This window comes from Astatotilapia calliptera, chromosome 4 (genome assembly GCF_900246225.1).
Source record: "Astatotilapia calliptera chromosome 4, fAstCal1.2, whole genome shotgun sequence".
Lineage (NCBI taxonomy): Eukaryota > Metazoa > Chordata > Actinopteri > Cichliformes > Cichlidae > Astatotilapia > Astatotilapia calliptera.
In genome coordinates this window covers 20,982,306-21,000,554 of record NC_039305.1, presented here as the reverse complement: position 1 = coordinate 21,000,554, position 18,249 = coordinate 20,982,306, and the positions used below count along the sequence as shown (strand labels likewise).

Here is an 18,249-nt window from a genome sequence, read left to right as displayed (position 1 = left end):
ACAAAACACAAACAAGACAAAAACAAAGACCTCCTGGCTGATAAACCTACAACTTAAAACAGGACCACTATCTCTTGGTGGCTAGGCGCCCAGGCACCAGAAGCCAAAACACACCTTATGCATAACGGCAATATGTAGTTGGAATTTGATAAAACAACATTATATAATGCAGCTGCTATAGGATAAGAATGTGTTTCAATTAAACATGCCATAAGCTTGCAAATAGCATCTTTTATGTTATCTACTTGTGATGCTAGATGATCTGATCCTGACTTTGTGTTCACTGCTTGTTGCTATCTCGACTAAAGCCAGAAAATTAGGATCTAAGCAAGTGGGTGGATCCGGGGTTTGGATGGTTCAGACATGCAGCAACCCCAAGGGGAACGAAACAGAAGAAAAATGCATCAGCGACATGAATGTGTGCCAGATACATAACCTATATTGTCAGTAAGCTGTGCAGTGTTAACTGGGATCAGCACCTACGCATAAGACTTATTCATTACCTCTCTGCCCAGCTCAAAAATAATCCAGATCTTTTTTGTTTAGTGAGACACACACACACACACACACACACACACACACACACACACACACACACACACACACACACACACACACACACACACACACACACACACACACACACACCCTCAAACATGCGACAGCACTGTCATGATGATGGTTTTGTTTTTGTAGATGAGTGTGAGATTGGGATGGCTCAGTCCCAGAATAGCACACCATGCACAATGAAACACACACACACGCACAATTTAAATAGAAACCATCCACTCTCCTCTTGGCTATTTATATGGAGATGAGAGCCTTGAATACATGGTGAACATGTACGCACACAGGCGCGCGTGAGAGCGTAGAAGTCAGCGTAACATCATCCATTCAGCTGATCGCTCCAAGCTCATCATAAATGAAAATGCCAGATTTACTCTCAGAGGTTGCAACACAGAGAAGAATGACACAATGGGCTCTCTCTCTCACACACACACAAACACACACACACTGAGTCAAAACTGTTTTAGGTCACTGCTTTGTGTACAGCCCTTTGGGCCCTTTAGCTGCCAAGTGTCCCACTCACACACACACACACACACACACACACACACACAAATGAAAGCATTGTTTGCACTGCTGTACAGATGCACAGGTCTGAGAGTCTTGTGTCTGTGGGCAAGGTAAGGTGCAGGTGACCTGGGGATTAATTCGAGACATCCTTTGATGCCAAACGTTTCTGACACTTGACACGAGTAATTCTGTAATTAGTGCCTTTTCATGCTCGGCCCACCCTCTGTGTAATGAAGTGTCCCTTTAGCCAGTTTGGACTCGACTGTGGACACACGTGTCATTTAATGATGTAAGCTTCAGTTTTTCTGGGTGTCTCTGTTTAACTCTTGGATCAGCTGTGTGAATGAAGAGGAAAGTAATGCTCTGGTTCTTTAAATAGCTGGAGAAATGTTCATATCATCCTTTCTGAGCAGCAGCGGATGATGACATACTAATGTCTGATAGTGAAATATGTTTGTTGAAAATGTTTCACTTCATTGAACCTATCACTGATACACGTAATACAAAGTACTGACACATTAAGAAATAAAAGGCTGTGCAGATGGCAGTTGTGGTGAGACATTTGCATCCACTCATCGGGGCTTTTAATGGTTCCTCTGAACTGCTATTTTCCGATGGTGGGATAATTGTACAGCATACATCTTTAATGACTTTAAAAACCAAGGTTTGAATTTATTTTGGATTTTCTTGAATCCACACAGGGTAAAAAGTATACATGGATTCAAATATGCACATATACCCCACTAATATCTGATTAAATGTTGTTTAGCAAGTTGCACCTCAACCAGATGCTTTTGGTAGCTATCGACAAGCTTCTGCCAAAGCTCCGTCTGGATATTTAACCACTCTTCTTGGTACAATTGATAGAGTTAATTTGAATCGGTTGTTTCCTGGCATGAATCTGGCTTTCAAGCATAGTCCTCGAGGTCAGGGCTTTGTGAAGACTATTCCAGAAGCTTAATGTTAGCCTTATCCATTCAAAAAACAGTTTGTGTGTTTAGGATCATTGTCTTACTGGAGCACCCAACTGTGTCCAGTTTCACCCGTCTAGCTGTTGATTTAAGGTGAAGTTTTTTTGGCTGTAGTCTTCTTTTCTCTTTATTCTAGCCACTTTATGCAATGTACCAGTAGCACTGGCAGCAAAACAGCCACCAGCATGATGCTACCACCATTATGATGCTACCACCTGGGTTATTCCTGAATATGGGGTGGCTGTAGCTCAGGTGGCAGAGCAGGTCAGCCACTAATCAGAAGGTCGGTGGTTCGATCCCAGGCTGCATCCTGGCTGCATGCCAAATGTCCTTGGGCAAGATACTAACCCCGTGTTTGCCTACTGGTGGTGGTCAGAGGGCCCGGTGGCGCCTGTGTCCGGCAGCCTCGCCTCTGTCAGTGCGCCCCAGGGCAGCTGTGGCTACAATGTAGCTTGCTATCGCCAGTGTGTGAATGTGTGTGTGAATGACTGAATGTAGTGTAAAGCGCTTTGGGGTCCTATGGACTAGAAAAGCGCTATACAAATGCAGGCCATTTATCCACAACAAGTGATGACACATCTGAATAACTTTTACTTGTGTGCAGTTGTTTGAAGTGATGATCTCAGAGTCTGCAGTTGGTTAAAAATGGCTCCAAGAGACTTTCCCAACATGTGTAGAGTTAAAATTTTCCCTCTTACATCTTAACTTAGTTCTTTAGTTTCCCATTGTTCTGAGTGTTGGTCAAATTGATGAGTGCTGTCAAACAAATCCCCCTTTCACTAATTTGAGTCTATATGTACACTTTTGACCATGGGTGGATGAGAGAAAATCCTAAATAAATTCCAATTGTACACCCAATTCTTGTTTTTGAAGTCATTAAAGATGTGTGCTGTACAGTCATTCCATCCTGGAAAAAGAGCAAGTAAAAGAAATAATTAAAGGCCCACAATTACAATGACCATCATGCCAGTGACGACTGACTGCAAACCATATGACTTATTTGTTTTCTGCATTCACCAGCTAAATCACAGCCTAAACCAACTAAATTATAAAGATTTAAATGTACCCCTAGAGAGACAACCTGCAGTGGATTAATATTCTCTTTAAGCAGCAAATTCTAATAAAAATGTCTAATTTTAAAGTGTCTCTGCAGTCACAGATATTGAACATTTGTAGATTTAGTGAGAATATAGGTGTGATTGTGCTCAGTTCTTTGAAGCAACATTAAAAATAGCGGTAGCAGCTTGCAGAAGCTGCAGGGCTCATCCCATCACACAATTGTTTAGCTGCCCAGTAGTTTTATCACCTGACTTCAGTTTGACTACTTTCCTTAGGGAGGGAACAGCAGGTATAAAACACCACGGACTCAGACGCTGAATGCACAGACTTCATTAAACGCAACTCTCTCATGTTCTCTTGTACTCTGGGGACCCTACAGTTTATAGTATCAGCTGACACTGTACTGCAGAAAGTATCTGGCACAGGATCAGACTACCTATTTGGGTAGAAAAGAAAAAAGGCAATCCCTGCTAACAAAGACAGAGTCAGTCCTTTACAAAATAAGATGCACCTCACCCAGATGAATTATGTGTCTGGATCCTCCGGGAGGAAGGGCGTGTTACATACTTCACGGGGCAATCAGGTGCATGGGCTTGTTTGCGAAGTTTTTTAAGATCACAACCTTGTTACAGTTCATTTTCATTGTTGGTTTAATGTATCATAGTTAATCAGCTAACCTGCTTTCTATTATATGCAGAAGGGGAAATACCATTAAACTGTTGATTCTGTCTAAGACCAAAAGAGGCATTCACAGTCATGCAACTATGCACTCCTGTTGGAAACTAAGTCCAAGTGCTTCCTGGAATTGAGAGGGTAAGCAATAGCTTGGTGCAGCTAATCATAGGCACTTGAATAACTGACAATCAGAAAGTGTGAGCACCTCTACAAAAGCTTGGCTGAAACTGGGTCATGTAAGAGGACATTGATCCCAGGCACAGCAGCAAATCTACAACAGAATGGGTGGAACTGTTGCAATGACCCAGTCAAAGTCCTGACCTCAACCTGATTGAAATGCTGTGATGGGACCTTAAGAGAGCTCTGATAAATAAAAGCTGCAAACGATGAACTGGAGCAATGCTCTAAAGAAGACCGGGCCAAAATCCCTCCACAGTAATGTAAGAGACTGATAAAATCACACAGTAATTGCTTAAGTTGGTTCAAGCTTTTGAATCATGGCACTGTACTTACTTTTCACAGGTTTGCAGAGAGTCTTTTTCACATCACTGTACATTCACAAGACCCACTGCATGTAAACATTAACTGTAACTTTCCTTTGTGAAATCATGGGCTGAGTTCCAGTTGTCCACCAGTTCCCTCATTCATCCACTCACAGTATTAGCCACATTTTAAACTAACTCAGGAGCTAAGGACCAGTGTCATTGTGGACACTGGTTTGATGGAATACTTCTATGTAATTATGTACAGCATAAACCACAGCAAAGCATTTGCAACATATTCAATGCCACAGATGTTATTATTGGAAAAGTATACTTTATGCTTGACAAATATCTCTCTATAAACTTTTTTTTAAAAAATTACTTTATTTACAACATAATTCAGCTGAACTACATCCACCTTCAAAAGGATGATGGAAGCTAGTCATCAGGCCCTTCAGTCAGTTTACTATTTTTTCCCACCTGATTGTAAAACAGCAACCTCATTAGGCAATGACATACCTGAGCAAACCCTTGACAATCCTGTTTTCTGACTCCTAGATTGACCAAAATGTATTAAATGGACTTACTGATTTTGTCTGTATGATCAGAAACGAGTTGTCACAGCTGTCTGGACAGAGGGCTGATTTCCCATAGACTTCTATAGAACTAGAAGTCTCTTTGTAACCACAGGTATTTCCCCCTGCTGGCCATTAAAGGGAATCTAGGTTTAAGTCTTTTCCTCATAAAGACAATTTTTGGCAAACTCTCCAGTACCCTTAACGATGCGTTTTGACACATCAGTATATTTTAATAAAGATGCATGAGGACCATCAGAATACTTTCCCGGGTTTTCTGCCTAACTACCAACCTAGTTAATGACGGTGGTCTCTGCATAGGTAGAGGCCACCCTCATTAACTTGATGCACACCCGGTCCATTTGTTTCACAAAATGTTGTTTTACAAAATGACCACTCAGTTAAAAAAAAAAAAGCTTTAAGAGTTACTGCTAAGCTTTCAAGAGGGTAGGCAGTTAAAACGACTGACTAAGCGCTTCCACTCTTCAGACCTACAAACTACATCCATCTTTGTATTCTGAAAGGACTTTGAGATGGTCTTAAAACATAAATTGTCTTTAAACATTGTATAAAGCATAAAGTCCCCTTTGTAAATGTTGGTTATTCTAAGCGCAAGAAGGAAGGATATCCGACGAGTTGAATCTGTTTTTCAATAGATTCGACACCACAGTGTCTGCTCCCACCCCCACAACCTCACCTGCAGTCAGCCTGGAATCCAGAGCCACACCACTGTGCCAGCCTCTCTCTTCACATGTTGCCTCCTGTGAGATTCCTGACACCCCTCCCCCACCCATCACCTTCACTCAATACCAGGTTGAGATGCAAATGAGGAGACTTCACTCAGGCAAGTCTGCTGGACCAGACGGAGTGAGTCCCCTTGTCCTCAAGGCCTGTGCCCCCCAGCTGTGTGGAGTCTTTCATAAACTGTTTATGCTGAGTCTGAGTCTGCAGAGGGTCCCGGTGATGTGGAAGACATCATGCCTCGTCCCTGTACCAAAGACGCCTCGTCCCAGTGGCCCCCAGGATTACAGGCCCGTGGCACTGACCTCCCACATCATGAAGACCCTGGAAAGGCTCATCCTGGACCAGCTGCGACCCATAGTAAGACCACATCTGGATCCCCTTCAGTTCGCTTATCAGCCTCGTCTCGGAACAGAGGACGCCATCATCTACCTGCTCAATCGTGTCTACACCCATCTGGACCAGCCGGCGAGCACTGTGAGGGTCATGTTTTTTGACTTTTCCAGTGCTTTCAACACCATCAGGCCGACCCTCCTGGGTGATAAGTTAGCAGCGATGCAGGTGGATGCTTCTCTGGTGTCCTGGATTGTTGATTACCTGACAGGAAGACCACAATATGTACGTCTCCCACAGTGTGTGTCTGACAAGGTGATTAGCAACACAGGGGCACCACAGGGGACTGTCCTCTCCCCCTTCCTCTTCACCCTCTACACCACAGACTTCAGCCACTGCACAGAGACCTGCCATCTTCAGAAGTTTTCTGATGACTCTGCGGTGGTTGGATGCATCAGCAGGGATGATGAGACAGAGTACCGGGCTGTGGTCGACTCCTTTGTTACGTGGTGTGAGCAGAATCATCTGCAGCTCAACGTGGCAAAGACCAAAGAACTGATCGTGGACTTCAGGAAGACCAGGAAACACTTGACCCCTGTTTCAATTCAGGGGGTCAGTGTTGACATTGTGGAGGACTATAAATACCTTGGAGTACACATTGACAATAAACTGGACTGGGCTAAAAACACCACAGCACTTTACAGGAAGGGCCAGAGTCGTCTCTATTTTTTGAGGCGACTGAGGTCCTTCAACATCTGCCAGAAAATGCTGAGGATTTTCTATGAGTCTGTGGTGGCCAGTGCGATCCTCTATGCTGTTGCATGCTGGGGGAGCAGGCTGAGGGTCGCAGATGCCAACAGACTTAATAAACTGATCCGTAAGGCCAGCAATGTTGTGGGGATGGAGCTGGACTCCCTCAAGGTGGTGTCGGAGAGGCGGATGCTGTCCAAGATAAAGACAATGTTGGATAACACCTCCCACCCACTCCATGACATGTTGGTCAGTCACAGGAGCTCGTTCAGTGAGAGACTGAGATTACCGAAAAGCACCACTGAACGACACAGGAAATCATTCCTGCCTGTGGCCATCTCCCTGTACAACGCATCCACTTAACACACTGTTTGCTGCTACAACTACACATGTTTCTTTTCCAAATATTTATTTATAAGTGACTTATGTATGTATGTATATATATGTATATATTGTACTATTCTTAGTTAGCGTATTGTCTGTCTTGTCTTAATGTTGGTTTAAAATGGAGCACTGTAACAAAAAATAATTTCCCCCAGGGATCAATAAAGTATTCTGATTCTGATTCTGATATCCAGGATATTCACTAGCTGTTAGCTTCGTAGCTGCTAGCTTCGAGTTACCTCGATTTCATAACAACAGGTTTTTGGTACTGTGCCTAAAATTAAGTCTAAAGATATGTTCTCATTTCACTCTACAACATGCAATATTTAAGTTAGAAAATTATAATCTTATATTTTGAAGCTTTTTATGTGTCCTATAAGAGGGCTAAATATGACGACAGTTAGCTTAGCAGTTGTAGTGTTTTGACAGTAAAGAGTGTCTTCTCTGTATCTGATGCTTATTCTCTGCAATAATAGAGAAGTCCATTAAAATTCCAACTCACATTTTTGTCAAAGGAGCTGTGGCGACAAAATTAGGTATTCCATGGTGCACTTGATTGATTTTCTTTACATTTTAATGACATCATAACCCTCTCTCCTAAATGTAGACAGCTTTACACACCTTTCTTTTATTGTGGTCTATGGGGAAAAACAGTCTTTGGGTTTCAGAGGATGACTACAAAAACCTCTAAGGTGTGTGAGTGCTGTCTGCATTTAACTTATTCAGTAGAAGGTCTTGCTATTAACAGCTGTTATTTTTCTCAGTTTGATCTGGGCTGAATCAACCACTAAAGGTGGAAGAAGAAGAAAAAAAAAAGTCCCACGAGACATATATGCAAGTTCAAACTTTAGTCACAGTCTCACACTGAATGTCCCTCACAGCAAACCTTTGATTTTTGGATCTGTTGAGCCCGAGTAGCAGGGGGAGTAAATATATAATAAAAAGCTTGAGGTCACACAGACCCACCCACATATGCCATTCTGTGGCCCACTCCTTCCTATGGCATGCAGCTGGTTGTTAGAGTGACATTTAATTAATCTTGTCAGAGAAGGTTAAGAAAAAGAAGAGACAAGGGAGAGAACAAAGCGATTTATCTCGGCTTCACGCCGCAGACAATTGGTTGTAGCCGAACTTTTACTTCACTAAATCCAGAGTGTGTTTGCATACCAGGGATGAAGGATAAAGGTTTTAAGCTCACAAGATAAGCTAGGTGTCACTGAAAATCTACACAGTGTTTTAGCAGGATGTTCACCCATCCAATCCTCGATCTCTGTTTTGAGTCCACAGGGTGAAATGAACTCTGAGCAAACAATTTAACCTTTACCATAGCTCGCAGGAGGCAATGTGTTGTATGTACAATTGTGATTATGTTATAAGCTGAATCAGGAAATATAGATAGATATCTGCACAGGTTTCCTTGCAAATATATATGCATCATAAGAGGAATTCATGGAGGTTATATGAGAGTATTTTACGAGAGCACTTTTTCTCAGAGGCACTAAAGAGCAATAAGAGTTTTTTTCTTTTTACTGCCTCTCACCACAAAATGAGTGTAACACTATATCTGCAGTGGGCAAGAAGGTCATTGATTAACTCATCAGGGTCCAAGTTTTCTGCCTTTCAAAGTCATTTTCCATTATATCTTCTCCCTGTGCAGTTGAACATCTGAAGACATTCAAGTGTGGAGGTCACGGAAGACAAATCATTATCATGAAGCTATATTTATCTTACAGTGATTGTGAAGTCTTGCATTAAAAGTGTATATAGCTGAAAGTCTACCACATTTATATTTTTACATATTTCACATAGAGGTGACCTTCACTGAGACTCGTTTTGGGTGTTTGTGGCTGTCAGATTTCTGTCAGAGCGTGCACTGAGCAACACAGCTGATGCAAACACAGGACACACAGCAATCGTCTGTGGCTTCCTGTGGAACAATGTTGCTCTGCACTCTTTTTAAAAGCTGCTCAGGATGGCTAGATCGAACACATGCACACACACACACAGGTGATCCAAAAGTCTACATTCTCCAGCCTCACGTGGAAAACTATGAGACTACATTGCCATCTGCAGGTTTTCAAGTTTAATGATCTTGTTGACCAACCATTTTGCATCTCTTCAGGAGCCCTTCTAGGCACTGTAGATCTAAAACCTGCAGAATATGTGAGTGTTTAAATAAACATTATAGTGCAAAACTGCACTTAATATGTTATCATAAAGAGAACTCACTGTAGTACAAAGATGGAAATTAAGAGTCATTTAAGACACAGCCTCTGTCTCCCTCTGGTGCAGGAAAAGAGGAGGTGCATCTCTGCTCAGCTACTGTATCCACAAGTGTTTAAAAAGCCATCTCTAGACCCAGCGGGCCTAGCTAATTATAGGCCAATCTCTAACCTTCCTTTCATATCAAAATTTTTTGAAAGAGTAATTGTCAAACAGCTAACAGATCATCTGCAGAGGAATGGCTTATTTGAGGCGTTTCAGTCAGGTTTCAGAGCTCATCACAGCACAGAAACTGCTTTAGTGAAGGTTACAAATGATCTTCTTATGGCCTCTGACAGTGGACTCATCTCTGTGCTTGTCCTGCTAGACTGCAGGTACTGTGCTGCAGTGGTTTGCGTCATATCTATCTATAAACTCCAATTTGTGCATGTAAATGGAGAGTCCTCTTCACACACTAAGGTAAATTATGGAGTTCCACGGGGTTCAGCGCTAGGACCAATTGTTTACTTTAAACATGCTTCCCTTATCAGAAGAAGGCATATCATACATTTTCACTGCTATGCAGATGACACTTTATCTATCCTTGAAGCTAGATAACACACACCAATTAGTTAAACTACAGGAATGTGTTAAAGACATAAAGTCCTGGATGGCCGCTAACTTTCTGCTCCTTAATTCAGATAAAACTGAGGTTATTGTACTCGGCCCTGAAAATCTGGGAAATATGGTATCTAACCAGATTCTTACTCTGGATGGGATTACCTTGGAACCTTGGAGTAATTTTTGACCAGGACATGTCCTTCAACACACATATCAAGCAAAAATGCAAGACTGCTTTCTTCCATCCATCCATTAAAAACTAATTCATGCATTTATGACTTCCAGGCTGGACTACTGTAATTCATTATTATCAGGATGTCCTAAAAACTTCCTGAAAAGCCTTCAGCTAATTCAAAATGCTGCAGCAAGAGTCCTGACAGGCACTAGAAAGAGAGAGCATATTTCTCCTATATCGGCTTCCCTTCATTGGCTCCCTGTTAAATCCAGAATTGAATTCAAAATCCCCCTTCTTATCTTAATGACCTTGTAGTACCATATCACCCCATTAGAGTAGTGCTAACGTTGTGGAAGCACGGTATGTTTGGCTTCCTGATGGCTATTGTGCAGTCCCTGTTGTCGTTGTCGTGAACTTGTAGGCCAGTATGTCTCCGTGCGTTTGGAGGCAGCTGTTGGTCATCGTGGCTGTTGGTAGCATTTGATATGTTTTCGTATTGTTTGCTTGTGAGCAAGTCTGTTGTTGGTGATTTGGTGTGCTTGCATATCTGTGTTTCTTTGTGCAGGCTAGGACATTATAGGCAGCGTCGTTGTGCGTTGAGTAGCATCCCTCTTTTAGTTGTCCTGTTTTTGGAGTCAGCAGTTGTTGTGAGTGGGAGCAGCCTGATTTCTTGTGTGCTCTTTGGTTTTAGTTGGCATGACTGTTGTCCGTGGTATAGCGAGACAGCAGTCTGTGCCGTAAATGTTTTAGATGTTCCTCGCTTCACACTGTCTAGTTCGTGGATTGGTATGCCATTGCTGTCGCTTGTGGATTAGTTTGTCTAACACACATGTGGTGTTCGTCCTTGTTGGAGTCCATGGACAGATTGTTCGTTGAGTGCCTGGATTCCAGTTCCGTATGCTCGTCGGTCCATTGGTTTGACAAGCACGTACTGTGGGATATTTTCTTGATGTGCAAAGCTCCCGTGGATTGTCGCGTTGGAGTGTCAGCAGCTAATAGTGTGCTCCGTTGATTGGCCAACTAGTTTGTTCTTACGTGGTTTGGTTTATGCAGTCTGTTGACGGGTGTTGCGATGGAGCAGCGATCGTTGTTGTTTTCAGGTTGACTAACAGCTGTGTTGTCTTCCGTGGTTTGTGAGGTCTTATGTCTGTTGTTGGTGTTGGACGCGCAGACAGTTGTCAGTTGGTGGAGCAGTCTGTTGTCGTGGTTGAGCAGTCATTGTCGTGGTTGGAGCAGTATGTCTTGTGTTTTGGTTTGCGTAGGCAGCCACAGTCTGTAGGTTGTTGGTGGGCTGGCTAGTGTACACGTTATGTTCTTTGTTCTTTGTTGTTGTGGTGGGTGGTGCAATTGGCCAGGTAGGTCTATGGTTTTTGGTTATGTCGACGCACTTGGTGGTTGTGGTGGAGGCAGGCTGTTGTTTGTTGTTCCGTTGATTTGTCTCGCACAGAGCTATTAGTTCGTTGGTTGTTTGGACTGGCAGCTAGACGTTCTGTTCTTGTTGTGTACGCTAGCTGTGGTAGTGGTGGTTTAGTGTGCCACAGATGTTTGTAGTTTGGGAGCGGCCGTTCCTGTTTGTTTACTGTTGTCTTGGACCCGCCCAGCTTCGTGTGTTGGTTGGTGCTGGTGGCTTCTGTCTCAGGCATGCCTAGTTGGTCATGTGGGTACGTACAAGTTGGGTCACACTCTTGTGGGTTATAAGGTGAAACCACAACACTGTCGCCATGACCATGTTTGAAATTGGTATGCCCTAGTAACCCTATAGGCCTTGATTAACGCACACTGCATTTCACCAGTGTTCCCGGGTGGACTAGCACAGCCCCGTAAGCTGAGCCAAAGTAACTTCTGGTGCCCTATGGCCAAGGTCTCAAGTAGTTGATGTGAAAAATTCCCAGTTTCAACAATTTCACATATTTTTAGACATACATGACTGTGTAGTAGCCTTTGAAAATCAAGACATACTTATATAAAATTATAATATTAATGGGTATAAGTTCGAAAAGTTTTCGAGGCATCATTTCAGTCAGTTGTTTCGTGACTGTCAAATTTAAGTTATTGAAAACATGTACTCACAATGTCAGAACCCAAATGGATTTCCTTTTAATGAACAGTGTTCCTACACTCGGTGTTCTATTATCACATATGTTTTTTTTCCATTTAAAGCAGGTAACTGATTTTTCCATCATCATGAAATCAAAGTGCTCCTCTTGATGTTTTCATGTGTATTTTCTTTACTTTGCTCTTTTTTTGATGGACATTTATCTCTTTGTTTTCAGCTCTTGTTTTATACAAATGATTAGTCATGACAATAACTGACAGATTAATCACTACTCCATGCTTCAAATATTTCGGGAATACTTCTTAACTAATATATTTATGTGTTGTGGAAAAATATGTATCATTTCCTACACTGATTATCAAATCTTCATCTTTAACGATTTAAAGTAGAAAATCACATTCATTACAAATACGGATAAAATGCTTGGTTATGTTTTTCCTGACTGATTGAAAAAAAAGAATGTTTGTTGAATTTATTTTATGCAAAAACCAAATTTAAAGATGCTTTTTGTTAAAGTATGCATGATGAAGACTCACTCATTGATTGAAAGCATTGGTCCTGCACTCCCTGACATTGCAATGGTGTGTTGCACTGAGAGGTGGAACAAGAGTTACATAGTAGGCCATTACTTGACTGAGGAGTAGGGGCTGAAACAGAAAAGAACATAATTTCACTTTAGAACAGAATATTTCAGCAGATATCAGATTATTGTTTCTTATCCTTTTCTGTCATGTCTGTTCGGTTATGTGTCTTTAACTTAACTGATTTCTACTTACCAGCCAGAGTTGCTGAGTTGCAGTTATCCGTGTTGCAGCACGTGGCAGATGCAAGAGCACTTTGAACACCCAGGTCAACTGAAAATGTCTGAGAGCCCGTAGTTGGACACAGGGAGGAAGATGCACATGCCTTGTAGATTTGTGTTGCGGTAGTTCCAGATGAGGTAGCTGCAAAGTAATTTTAATATTTTTAATGATGAATTTTATTAATGTTGATGGAAAGCACACATAGCTTCACAGGTATTTGAAATTTACTGAACTGTATGAAATAATATGAAGAAAAGATTACCTAAAATAGTAGCTGTAACACACATGGTCTCTGAAGAACATGTTTTTGCTACTGTGGTTGAACACGTCTGATCTGTGCAGGTTTGACACTGAAGGGCTCCAGCTGCGGTTGTGGTTGGAGCAGCTGTTGTTGTTGTTGGTGCAGCTATTGTCGTTGTTGGAGCAGCAGACGTTGTTGTTGGAGCAGCTGTGGTGGTGGTTGGTGCCACAGTGGTTGTAGTTGGAGCGGCTGTTGTTGTTGTTGGAGCAGCTGTGGTTGTGGTTGGTGCTGCAGTGGTTGTGGTTGGAGCAGCTGTTGTCGTGGTTGGTGCAGCTGTTGTCGTTGTTGGAGCAGCAGACGTTGTTGTTGGAGCAGCTGTGGTGGTGGTTGGTGCCACAGTGGTTGTAGTTGGAGCGGCTGTTGTTGTTGTTGGAGCAGCTGTGGTTGTGGTTGGTGCTGCAGTTGTTGTGGGTAAAGTACAGGTTGGTCCACTTTTTATGGTACCAACACTCTGCATGAAAGGTAGAGAACCCAGGCTTGAAGCAACTGCACACAGGGTCCTGGATGCACAGCCGTAAGCTGGAAAATCATTGGTGCCATCGTTCACTGTAGATGAAAAATCCCAGTTTCAACAATTTCACATATTTTTAGACATACATGACTGTGTAGTAGCCTTTGAAAATCAAGACATACTTATATAAAATTATAAAATTAATGGGTATAAGTTCGAAAAGTTTTCGGGGCATCATTTCAGTCAGTTGTTTGGTGACTGTCAAATTTAAGTTATTGAAAACATGTACTCACAATGTCAGAACCCAAATGGATTTCCTTTTAATGAACAGTGTTCCTACACTCGGTGTTCTATTATCACATATGTTTTTTTTCCATTTAAAGCAGGTAACTGATTTTTCCATCATCATGAAATCAAAGTGCTCCTCTTGATGTTTTCATGTGTATTTTCTTTACTTTGCTCTTTTTTTGATGGACATTTATCTCTTTGTTTTCAGCTCTTGTTTTATACAAATGATTAGTCATGACAATAACTGACAGATTAATCACTACCTCCATGCTTCAAATATTTCGGGAATACTTCTTAACTAATATATTTATGTGTTGTGGAAAAATATGTATCATTTCCTACACTGATTATCAAATCTTCATCTTTAACGATTTAAATTACAAAATCACATTCATTACAAATACGGATAAAATGCTTGGTTGTGTTTTTCCTGACTGATTGAAAAAAAAGAATGTTTGTTGAATTTATTTTATGCAAAAACCAAATTTAAAGATGCTTTTTGTTAAAGTATGCATGATGAAGACTCACTCATGGATTGAAAGCATTGGTCCTGCACTCCCTGACATTGCAATGGTGTGTTGCACTGAGAGGTGGAACAAGAGTTACATAGTAGGCCGTTACTTGACTGAGGAGTAGGGGCTGAAACAGAAAAGAACATAATTTCACTTTAGAACAGAATATTTCAGCAGATATCAGATTATTGTTTCTTATCCTTTTCTGTCATGTCTGTTCGGTTATGTGTCTTTAACTTAACTGATTTCTACTTACCAGCCAGAGTTGCTGAGTTGCAGTTATCCGTGTTGCAGCACGTGGCAGATGCAAGAGCACTTTGAACACCCAGGTCAACTGAAAATGTCTGAGAGCCCGTAGTTGGACACAGGGAGGAAGATGCACATGCCTTGTAGATTTGTGTTGCGGTAGTTCCAGATGAGGTAGCTGCAAAGTAATTTTAATATTTTTAATGATGAATTTTATTAATGTTGATGGAAAGCACACATAGCTTCACAGGTATTTGAAATTTACTGAACTGTATGAAATAATATGAAGAAAAGATTACCTAAAATAGTAGCTGTAACACACATGGTCTCTGAAGAACATGTTTTTGCTACTGTGGTTGAACACGTCTGATCTGTGCAGGTTTGACACTGAAGGGCTCCAGCTGCAATCAGGAGAGAAACAATGAAAGGACTGAAGTTAAAATGAAAGATTACAGGTTTTTAAATAACCCACTATACTAGTATTATTAAAGAGTCTTTATCTCTTCTATTTTTTAAGCTGTTGCACAGATTGATGAAATGCTGTTAATCCCTTTAACATCTGTATAAATATATTTTTTAATAAAGTGACATGAAACACTACATTAGTGTTTACTTAAGGTTAATGAAATAAGGATCATTTAAATCATGGAGGCCTGCTCCAACAGCTGTCAACCATTTAACAGTTTTTGAGTCTATATTTAAAATATTATAATTTTTATGGCATTGTTAGCACCAACTAGTGCAGTCCTTCTTAAAGTGTGGGGCCCGCCCCCTGGGGGGCGCAGAGCCATTGCAGGGGAGCGGAATGAAAAGGGGGGGGGGGGACAAAACGCTTGGACACTGCTTACACGGGGCGCCTACAGAAACGCAAAGCAGGGGATGCAGCGTCGCTGAATATGTTTCCAAACCAACTTCATTCTAAGCCAAAGACTAGAAAATATGGTGAAGCATATCTTCCCTTTGGCTTCACCTGCACAAGTGCCAAGGTAGGTCTCCACTGCAGAATTGATTTTCCCTTCGTAGGGAGCAAGGCTGGGCTGTTTAAATCACGGACAAACAGGATCCCACAGTTGTTTATGTTTTTAAACCCATTTTGCACAGTGAGGCATTTTTTGAAAAATGTATTGATAGCAATGTTGAATATTATTACACATGGAAAAAAAACAACTACACATAAAATAATCACTGTGACGCCTCTGCCTTTCCAAATGGAGGGACAGTAACTGCGTGTGTATATGTAAGCGTGTAAAACCTGAAGATGGTAAGATTAACAGTATTTCGTCTCTATCTGCCATTCTGCAACTCATCTCATGTAAACAATAACGTGGCGCACAGTGTGACGTGAAAAAAAGGCACATACCTTTGATGTTGAGTGACGAACTCTGTATTCCTCGTCCACACGTAAACGCAAAAAAGGGTTTAAAACATCTCCATTTTCGGTGATTCGAAACGCAGTTTACGTGTGGACGAAACAGCTGCGTTTTCAAAAATACCTGTGTAGGTGTGGACGTAGCCTAAAAGAGTTAGTAGTTTATTTTATTACTACCTGTAATTTATTGCAGATTACTTGTATTTGTTTTAACTGTTTACTAAATGTTTGAGGTGTGAAATAAACCGCAATGGAGCAAAATATGGGTGTGTGTGGTTGGAGGATGTGTTAGTGCGCGTGCGTGCGCGCGTACACGCGCGAGAAGGGGGCGGGGGGCGCGAACATTTTTCTTGTAAAACAAAGGGGGGCCTAGCAAAAAACGTTTGGGAACCACTGAACTAGTGCAAGAAAAGAATGTTGATTACAGTTCAGCGTTTTACTCAATAGTGCCCAGCAGATGGTTCACAAAGCTGAGGGATGTAGGACTCAACAGCCGTCTGTGTGCATGGGTGCTGGACTTCCTCACTTGCAGAACTCACGTGGTGAGGGTGGATAGATGCGTCTCTAACAGCGTCACCATTAACAGGGGTGTTTCCTCTCGCCACTGCTCTACTCCCTCTATACTTCAGACTGTGTGGCCACCCATGGCTCCAACACCGTTGTGATGTTTGCTGACGACACCGTGGTGTTGGGCGCCATCTCCAACAACGATGAGGAGGCCTACATTGACGAAGCGAAGAATCTGGCATCATGGTGCCAGGATAACCACCTCCAGCTGAATGTCAGCAAGATCAAGGAGCTAGTGGTGGACTTCAGAAGGAGTCAGCACAGAGACTAAAAGCCCATTATCATCAATGGACCTCCAGTGGAGAGGGTCCAGTCCTTCAAGTATCTCGGTATCCACATTTCATCAGACCTGACATGGTCTGCCCACATTCAGGTCTAGACCAAAAAAGGATAGGCAGCGCCTGTACCACCTCTGACAACTGAGAAAGTTCAGGGTCTCGCCAGTGATCCTCATGACTTTCTATGCAGGCGCTGTGGAGAGCATCCTCACACAGAACATCACATCCTGGTTTGGGAACAGCTGTGTTAAGGACCAAAAAGCTCATAAGAGAGTGATCCGTACAGCAGAATGCTGCTGCAGGATTGCCCCTCCCCCCTTAGGGGAGATGCTGGACTAGAGCAGGTCAGATACTGAAGGACCCATCCCATCCGGGCAACAAACTGTTCCAAGGTTCCATATCATCCGGGCAAGTACAGAGAGACTCAAGAGGAGCTTCTAGTCCCAAGCCATCCGGGCACTAAACCTTAACAAACTGAACTAAGATTTTCAACAAAGTACTAATCCTAATATCCATCATTATGTCCTTCACGTATATTTGGTAATCACTTTTCCTTATTTCTAGTATGAAGTAGACCTAATCCACTCAGTAAAATAATTTGAACAAAATGAAATATTTCCACATCAGTTTGCCAAACAGATTCAGAAACAGATTTTATAAACTAAAACAAAAGGTCTGGCATATCTTTCTTAAAGGCTCCTGTTTTTGTTTGTTTATTTGTTTATTTGTTTTATTTTAATTGGGTCTATCACATGCAATAATCTATATTCCCTACGGATATGCTGACAGATATTTGATTTCCTGTCAATGGAAAGAAACTTAGTTATGTTTGTGGTTCGATCCACCACAAACATAACTAAGTGATCCTCTTGTAAAGTGTTTGGATGTTTTTTGGAAAAGACATTTAATACATGTATAAAATAAATTTAAAAATTTTTATTTTTTGTTTGTTTGTTGTTTGTTTTCTTTTACTGTTAAATTCAAAGTGTTTTAGTGTTAGATTTGAAATGCTTAAATCAAATCCTGAATGATAAGAAAAAGTGTAGTTACCTGTGCTGGATATTCCCAAGAGAAGGATCAGAGCAGTCACCTTCATAGTGATGAACAGGTCAGTTCTACAGATTAGTTTCCCTGGACTGATACTAAACCTCAGGAGCACTGCTACACTTTATATACTGAACAGGTGAATTCAGGATTGGGTGTGTTTAAATTTTTAAAGCATGAACATTTAGAAAAATCATTTGTCAAAGGGTGTGGTACACTTACCACACCCTTTGTTCAATTGTACATTGATACAAAAAGGGTATGCAGCAGCGTCCTCATTTTCTCTTTT

At 41.7% G+C, this 18,249-nt stretch overlaps 1 protein-coding gene across 1 annotated transcript; it reads right to left on the bottom strand.

The window, feature by feature from the left end:
* Window positions 1-14,446: 14,446 nt before the first annotated feature.
* On the bottom strand, window positions 14,447-18,012 carry LOC113020295 (phospholipase A2 inhibitor and Ly6/PLAUR domain-containing protein-like). Its single transcript, XM_026164122.1, has 4 exons — window positions 17,967-18,012; window positions 15,002-15,103; window positions 14,713-14,880; window positions 14,447-14,583 (listed from the first exon to the last, which is right to left on the bottom strand). Exons 1-4 carry the CDS (start codon window positions 18,010-18,012, stop codon window positions 14,447-14,449), a joined length of 453 nt encoding a protein of 150 aa, XP_026019907.1.
* Between the last annotated feature and the right edge of the window lie 237 nt (window positions 18,013-18,249).

Coding starts and splice junctions, on each gene's coding strand:
- LOC113020295 (XM_026164122.1), bottom strand. CDS start 18,012: ATGAAGGTGACTGCTCTGATCCTTCTCTTGGGAATATCCAGCACAG. Junction 15,104..17,966: donor CTTGGGAATATCCAGCACAG/GTAACTACACTT, acceptor TCCTGATTGCAG/CTGGAGCCCTTCAGTGTCAA. Junction 14,881..15,001: donor TGTTACAGCTACTATTTTAG/GTAATCTTTTCT, acceptor ATTACTTTGCAG/CTACCTCATCTGGAACTACC.